Source organism: Gekko japonicus, unplaced genomic scaffold (genome assembly GCF_001447785.1).
Source record: "Gekko japonicus isolate JY-2015 unplaced genomic scaffold, Gekko_japonicus_V1.1 scaffold3470, whole genome shotgun sequence".
In the NCBI taxonomy this organism is placed as follows: Eukaryota; Metazoa; Chordata; class Lepidosauria; order Squamata; family Gekkonidae; genus Gekko; species Gekko japonicus.
This window is the reverse complement of record NW_015170376.1, coordinates 65,424-73,794: the sequence shown is the minus strand read 5'-3', so window position 1 is coordinate 73,794 and position 8,371 is coordinate 65,424. Positions and strand designations below refer to the sequence as shown.

General features: G+C 50.5%; 1 protein-coding gene across 1 annotated transcript in view; it reads left to right on the top strand.

The window, feature by feature from the left end:
• Nucleotides 1-8,371, top strand: part of APC2 (adenomatosis polyposis coli 2) — a 46,277-nt gene that overhangs the window by 23,778 nt on the left and 14,128 nt on the right. Inside the window, 2 exon segments of the mRNA XM_015418251.1 lie at nt 5,594-5,987; nt 6,701-6,796. Of these exon segments, the coding sequence (XP_015273737.1) occupies nt 5,594-5,987; nt 6,701-6,796 (490 nt within the window).

Genomic DNA, 8,371 nt, shown 5'->3' with positions numbered 1-8,371 from the left:
GAGGTACTCTTCTCCCTTTCTCACAATGTAAGAACTCGTGGGCACTCCATGAAATTGCTGAGCGGTCGGGTTAGAACGGATAAAAGGAAGTACTTCTTCACCCAAAGAGTGATTAACTCATGGAATTCACTGCCACAGGAGGTGGTGGTGGCTACAAGCATGGACGGCTTCAAAAGTGAATTAGATAAGCATATGGAGCAGAGGTCCATCAGTGGCTATTAGCCACAAGGTATAGATAGGGGCTCTGGGGCAAGTGATGCTCTGTCTTCTTGGTGCTTGGGGGGGGTGGCCAACAGTGGGAGGGTTTCTAATGTCCTGGCCCCACTGGTGGACCTCCTGATGGCACTGGTATTTCTGGCCACTGTGTGACGCAGAGTGTTGGACTGGATGGGCCTTTGGCCTGATCCAACATTGGCGTCTCTTATGTTCTTATGCTAAGACCCCCAATTTGTACGTTTGTGTGTCTTTGTTCATTTTGTATGTTGATTTGTGATAAAATAAAAAACTACTACTTAAAAAATAAATAAATAATTTTTTTACAATGCAGTAGAGTTCACCTTCCAAAGCAGCCATCTTCTCCAGGAGAAATGATCTCCATTACCCGGAGAGCAGTTCTAATTCTGGGAGATCTCCAGGTCCAACCTGGAGCCTGGCAACCCTCATTCTTTCTCTTTGCACTTATTAAAAAATAAACAACTTGAGGCATGGACGTAAAAGATTAAAAAGCCCCTTACACAGATATACAGATACCCTCTATACCCTTATCGGATTCAAATTGTGGTGCCGCATGTCTGCATTTTATCAAAGTCAAAACTGTAGAAAGATGCCTGACACACTGTGCCACTTTCAGCGCACCTGTTTACAAGATCCCCTCTATAATTAAAAGTAGTGCATAGATGCTGTACTCAAATGAGGGGGAAAAAATTCATTTGGGAGCAACCAGGTTACTGAGTGATGCAAGCAACTGTCAATTGGGAGCAGACCCCCCCCCCCCCGAGGGACGACAGAGTTCCGAGAAGAAGGAGGCAGGAATCCCGTGTTGGGAGTCTGCAAATTAATTTGCCGCTGAGTCTCCTAACAATGCTTCGCGTCTACGAGATCCGCTGCGAGCGTTTCAAAGTATTTCCCGCGACTTGGCGTTACGGCAGCCCTGCAAGGTAGGCCAGTGCCGACTGGGTTCTGAGTGGCTTCCCTACGGTCACCTGTTGGGGACCAGACTCGATGAGACGGCTCCTCTTGGCCACCACGGCAGGCCTGTAGTCAGGATTTTCTTTTATTCGGGGGGGCTTTAAATAAGTCAAGGGGCACTGACCTCACAAAAATAAAAATAAAATAAAATTTTTAAAACTCACGCTCACCAGTTGGAGCATCTGTAAACCGCTTGGAGCCAAGGAGGCTGGTAAGTTCTCCTGCATAAATGCCTGAAAGAAGTAGCGTGGTCGCTTGGGGAAGGGGCACTGGTGGTGGCAGCAGGCCTGGACTAGATGGAAGTCGTAGGGCCTTGGCAGGAAGTCAGGGGGCCGGGCCCCAAAATGGAGGAAGAGGAGGAGGAGATTGGATTTATACCCCACCCTTCACTACCCAAGGGAGTCTCAGAGCGGCTTACAAACTCCTTTCCCTCCCCCTCCCCACAACAGACACCCTGTGCGGTAGGTGGGGCTGAGAGAGCTCTGACAGGAACTGCTCTTTTTCAAGAATGGCTCTGACAGAACTATGGCTTGCCCAAGGTCATCCAGCAGCTGCAAGTGGAGGAGTGGGGAATCAAACCCGGTTCTCCCAGATTAGAGTCCGCGCCATGGGGACACCACTGCCATTTTAAAGTGATTTAAAAATACTTCAAGGGTGCAATCTTAAATCGGGCCTGTGGTGTGGTGGGCTGAGGTGCTCTTTGTTGGGTTCTCTGGACTCGGCACAGCCGGAGAACCACAGAAATTAGCAGAGCGCTCAAAGGCTTTCCCGCAACAGAGCTGGGACTAGGTGTGGCAACAGATTTACAGAGGTACACGGAGTCAGCCGTCTGTTCTAAAACTAAGAGGCAACTTTTGTTACAGGAAATATATGCTGGAGAATGCAGAGAAGATAGCATGCTCTTAGCTGCTATTTATTTATCGAAACCATTTTTGTGATGCTCTTTCTTCAAAGTGGCTTACAAAATAAAGTGAAATGATCATTGCAATCTATCATCTATCTATCTATCCAGGGGTTTTTTGTAGAAAAAGCCCAGCAGGAACTCATTAACATAATAGGCCACACCCAACAGCAGAAACACAGCATATTAGGCCACACTCCTGACAGCACAGCTCATTAGCATATCAGGCCACACCCCCATGTCTTCCCTTGGCTTGCTCGGGTGCCCCACTGCTGTGGGGAGCTCCGGCAAGCCAGCCTTTGGACAGGCCGTGGAAGGCATGGGGAGGCATTTAAATGCCTCCCCATGCCTTCCATGGCCTGTCCAAAGGCTGGGTTGCCCAAGCTCCCCACAGCCATGGGGCACCCGGGCAAGCCAAGGGAAGGCATGGGGGTGTGGCCTGATATGCTAATGAGCTGTGCTGTCAGGAGTGTGGCCTAATATGCTGTGTTTCTGCTGTTGGGTGTGGCCTATTATGTTAATGAGTTCCTGCTGGGCTTTTTCTACAAAAAACCCCTGGATAGATAGATAGATGATAGATTGCAATGATCATTTCACTTTATTTTGTAAGCCACTTTGAAGAAAGAGCATCACAAAAATGGTTTAGATAAATAAATAGCAGCTAAGAGCATGCTATCTTCTCTGCATTCTCCAGCATATATTTCCTGTAACAAAAGTTGCCTCTTAGTTTTAGAACAGACGGCTGACTCCGTGTACCTCTGTAAATCTGTTGCCACACCTATGAAAGGGCGGAAGGAAGGAAGGGGGGGGGTCGTGGGGGGGGGGGGTCGAGCAGGAGCACATGGTGGGGTGTGTGTGCAGTCAAAGCTGTCAAGAAATAGAAAAGAAATGGCTAGGGGGCAGGGTTAAGAGGCTAAGGTAAAATACTGTGGGGGGGGATGGCAATGAAGGCACAAGAAGGGGAGGCGTGGCGTTTTTTGCCTCCCGCCTCCTCCAATTGCAGGGAGGACTGGAGCTGGGTGCAGCAGGGGAACCCCTGCCCGGACCCGGGGGCTGGCAACCCTACCCCTTTGCCCAATTATGGCTTTATCATAGAGTCTCCAGCAATGCCTAGAACAATGTGACATCACTTCCAGTCCTCCCTTGAAGTGATGTCATACTGTGTGCAATGCTGTTGCCCCACATCTCCTGCTCGCAACCCAAACTCAATGGCATCGCTTCCCTGAAGAACTCCTTCCTCACCCCAAACGCCATCCTCCACAGACTTTGCCCCAAATATCCAGGAATTTCCTTCTCTGGGAGTGGGCGACTCTGTTGACGACCCGGCAGCTTACAAAGTCATCAACAGATTCCCGCCTTCACAGACCAGCTGCCCCTCCTGTAGTCAAGTGTCCAAAACATTAACACATACAGTGGCCAGCTCTGGCAGGGCAGATGACGCCAGTTTGGTGTCGTGGTTAGGAGTGCGGACTCTAATCTGGGAGTACCGGGTTTGATTCCCCACTCCTCCACTTGCACCTGGCTGGATGGCCTTGGGCAAGCCATAGCTCTGATAAGAGCTGCTCTTGAAAAAGAGCAGTTTCTGTCAAGAGCTCTCTGAGCCCCACCTACCTCACAGGGCGTCTGCTGTGGGGAGGGGGAGGGCAAGGAGATTGTAAGCCGCTCTGAGACTCCTTCGAGTAGTGAAGGGTGGGGTATAAATCCCTTATCCTCGTTGTCCTCTTTGTCGTCATCGTCCTTCTCTTTGTCGTGGTGTCCCCACTCCTCCACTTGCACCTGGCTGGATGGCCTTGGGCAAGCCATAGCTCTGATAAGAGCTGCTCTTGAAAAAGAGCAGTTCCTGTCAAGAGCTCTCTGAGCCCCACCTACCTCACAGGGTGTCTGTTGTGGGGAGGGGAAGGGAAAGGAGTTTGTAAGCCGCTCTGAGACTCCCTTGGGTAGTAAAGGGTGGGTGTATAAATCCAATCTCTTCTCTCCTCCTCCTCCTCTTCTTCTATAGTAAAACCAACTCTAATAGTATAAAATCACTAACCCTTAATACAAGATTATGTTCTAAAAACTATTTCCATTTCCCACTGTCCCGGCATGATATAACAGTAGGGAGAAGCAAGGCCAGAGCCTATAAGAAATTTCTTTCCCAATGGTACAGTCCATCACTCTCAGATAGATACAGAGCCAGCATTATAGTCTAGTGACCCAGCAATTTATGGCAAATTGCGGGAGGAGGGACCAGATGGTATTTGACATCCGCTGCCAACAAAAAGCCTAGTGGAAGAGCTCCACTCAGTTATGTCTAGGACAGTGATACTCAGTGGCTCGGGAATCACGTGTGGCTCTCCCGAGCACTGTCCCCCACTGTGGAAAATGGGCAAGGCCATTGGCCAGAGGGGCTTGTGGCTGGCAGGAGGTTTCCACCGTGAAACAGCCATCACTGGAGGAACGGGTAAACTGTGAGCCTCCCTGCAGTGCAGGCCTCCAGCCGCGGACGGAAGTAAATGTGGCTCTTTCGGTGGCTCTCCACAAGCCATGGAAGTGCCTCCAATAACTGTGGTTAATTCGGGCTCTGTCAGACTGCAGTTTGAAGTTGGTCTACGAAACACATTTAGTCCTCACTCTGCTTTCCCATGTTGCCTGACTGCAAAGAACGTTAGAGAGCCAGCGTGGTGTAGTGGTTAAAGTGTTGGACTGGGATCTGGGAAACCCCGGTTCGAATCCCCAGTTTGCCATGGAAGCTTGCCGGGTGACCTCGGGCCAGTCAAGCACTCCTAGGCTAACCTACCTCGCAGGGTTGTTGTGAGGATAAAACAGAGGAAAGGAGACTGATGTAAGCTGCTCCGGGTCCCTATTGGGGAGAAAGGCGGGATAGAAATAAAGCAGATACATAAATAAATTTATTTATTTATTTATTTGTTAAATTTATACCCTGCCCTCCCCCGAAGGGCTCAGGGTGGCTTACAAGGCAAGAAACTTGCTCATAAAAACATCAGATAGTTTAGTAAATTTAAACATAATATAAAATTAAAAAACCCAATCCAACAATAAAATGCTCAAACTAAACAGCATCCCTTCAAAAGTATCAGAGAGGACAAACCACACATCAAACAGTCCCCGGTAGGCATTGCATAGTAGATGTTAAGCAGATGTTCCTCCTACCCTCCTAGGGCCCTCACCCCCCACATTGATGTTAATCAGAAGAGCCCTGTGGGATCAGACCAGTGGTCCATCCATGTTTCATCGTGGTCCGTTCCTCGGAATGGCCTCCCTGTTCCCAGAGCAAAAGCAATGACATCAGTATTTGTAGAGGCAAACTGGGATATGAGTGACTGCCTGTAAGCTGAGTGCTGGTTTCGCAGAGGTAAAAACAGCCGTCGTTAAAATAATCCAGGGTTCCACATGTTGTCCGAACCCTGCCATCACATTCCGCCTATGCCAGTTTACAGCTGGATCTGACACTTGGGCGCCACCTGGTGGCTCCATCAGAAACGGTTGTTTTTCGGTCCTCAGGTGGAGGTGGTCTTCTGGCTGCTGTCCATGCTGGCCACCCGGGACAAAGAGGAAATGTCCCGCACCCTCCTGGCCATGTCCAGCTCCCAGGAGAGTTGTCTGGCCATGCGGAAATCCGGCTGCCTGCCGCTGCTCATCCAGATCCTCCACGACGCGGACCGGGAACCGGGGACGTCGGAAAGCCCCAGCGGCCACGAAGGAGCGGGGAAAGACTGCCGCATGCGGGCCAACGCCGCCCTGCACAACATCATCTTCTCCCAGCCCGACGAGGGGCAAGCCAAGAAGGAGATGCGGGTGCTGCACGTCTTGGAACAAATCCGGTCCTACACGGAGACCTGCTGGGACTGGCTCAAAATGCACTATGAGGAAGGGGGGAAGACCGAGGGGGGCACAGGTAGAGTATCCCTGCCCCGAGCTTGGAGACTTCCTCCTTGAATGGCACCCAGGAGTGTCCACTGGGGGCAGGGCCGTAGCCAAGATTTTTGACTCTGGGGGCATTTAAATAAGTCGGGAGGCACCCCCGCACACACACCCAGGCTGTGTCAGGAGCGACAAGAGAGTAAACGTTTTTAAAAAGTGACGAGAGAGAGAGAGGCGAGAGGCAGGCAGGGCAGGGTGATGGCTCAGTGTGGTGAGGCTGTGCTGCGCGTGGAGAACAAGATAAACCGGCTGGATGAGAAGTCGGGGGGGGGGCATGGGAGGCAAGTCAGGGGGCCTGGCCCCGAGATGTCCCACTGTAGCTATGGGCCTGATTGGGGGTCCCTGGTAACGAGGGCACAGATACTGTCTCTTTGTGCCTGGGAAATTATCCCCCTGTGAGGGCTTAGCAGCCTTGGTATCGCCAGCGCCACCATTCCAGGTGACCAGAAGGTGGCGCTGCAGCTCTCCAACCGCCAGGAATCAGGTGACACGCACCCCTAACCAGGATCCCACCACGACTTGCCTCTTGGGTGCAGAAGGAGTTGTGGGTAACTTAATCCTTCGCAGAACTTCTCTGTCGGCCTCCAAGCGGACGAGGAGCTGCTGGGGGTGGGGGTGGGGGAGAAATCCCCGGGTCCTTTCCCTGGGCCCGTGGGTGCCGCTCACCTTACCCGTTTCTCCCCACAGGCCCTGTCCCCATCGAGCCACAGATCTGCCAAGCTACTTGTGCCATCATGAAGCTCTCGTTCGACGAGGAGTACCGCCGTGCCATGAACGAGCTGGGTACGCCGTATTCGGGGAGGAGCTGTGGCGGGGTGTGTGTGTCCAAGTGCATGCCTTGAAGGCAGGAGGTCCCGCATCTTCGTCAGAAAGGATCTCCGGTAGCCGGTGTCAGGACAGACCTTGATGTGGCTTAGCTACGGCTGCCAGTCAGAGTAGATGATATGCAACTAGGAGGACCAGTAGTCTCCCTGGGCAGGAAGCATCTTTTTTTTTTTTGATTTAAAGTTTTTTATTTTTCATTTAACAATTAAAACATATTAGCATAACAATTTGTATCAGATAAGCATGTCTCCAAAAATTTTATAACATATGTAAACAATTTTACTCAACCTTTCGAGTAACCTACAATCAGTCCGCTGTAAGCCTTTTGTAGAATAAGAACAGTAAACGTTTTATAACATGTACTTAGCGACATTCAATCAGTAAAACAGTTGTCCAAATACAGAGTATGTAAGATAAACATCCTATATAAAGACTTTACATTCACAAAAAGAGATGCACAGGGAAAAATAGACTGCAAAAGATGGTATTAAAGTAAATCAAATCCATTCTGCATAATGGGACCACTCAGAGGAGATGTAGTGTTGCTTTGAGAGGTACTGCAGGATTGGGTACCACTTCCCAGCAAACCGCTCTTTTTTCTTGTCTTGTGTTTTGATTCGTTATGTCAACTTTTACCGTAACCGCGTCCATCAGATAGTGATTCCAGAGTTTGCGGTACCAGACCTCGATGGACGGTTTTTTGGGGTCTTTCCAAGAGTTGGCTATCGTTGTTTTAGCCGCGTCCAGCATAGCGTCAATGGTGTCTTTGTGAATCCTTCCCTCGAGGTCTTTTGGCCAGCTATTTAAAAAGAGGATTTCCGGCGGGGGCAGGAAGCATCTTCACGTGTTCATATATTTATATGTTTATGGGGAAAGACCACGGCTCAGTGGAAGAGGGCATGACTGGCTTGTGCAAGTTCAGCCCCTCCCCCCCGGGGGGAGACCACACTGGGTCGCGGGACTGACTGCCGGCCTCGTGTTATCGAAGGAACAGGTAGGAGTGGGGTGAAGGATCCCACAACACCTTTCTGGTGTTACCTTTTTGGTAAGGAGCCCAGTAGCACCTTTAAGACTTAACACTCTTTATTGTAGCCAGTGTTCCCTCTAAGCTGAGTTGGTGTGAGCTAGCTCACAGTTTTTTAGCCTCCAGCTCACAGATTTTTGTCTCAGCTCAGGAAGGGTGGCTCCAGAGCAAACCAATTCATGCGGCAGCCAAATCGCTCGCTCACAACTTTAATGCCAGTAGCTCACAAAGTAGAATTTTTGCTCACAAGACTCCACAGCTTAGAGGGAGCATTGAGTAGCACAAGCTTTCGAGAAACACGGCTCTCTCGGGGGGGGGGGGTTGCCCCAGCTCAGAAGCTATCATGAAGGGGTCCCCCCCGCCGTTTGCGTGGGATTCTCCTGTCTTTCCAACAATCTTCCCCAGATCTGCTTTGCTGTGATTGTTTTGAGAAAGTGTGCACGAAAGGTGGGGTAGCAGCCACACCACTCCCATTTAACTTGCCCCAATCTTCTATGGCAGCTATCTCC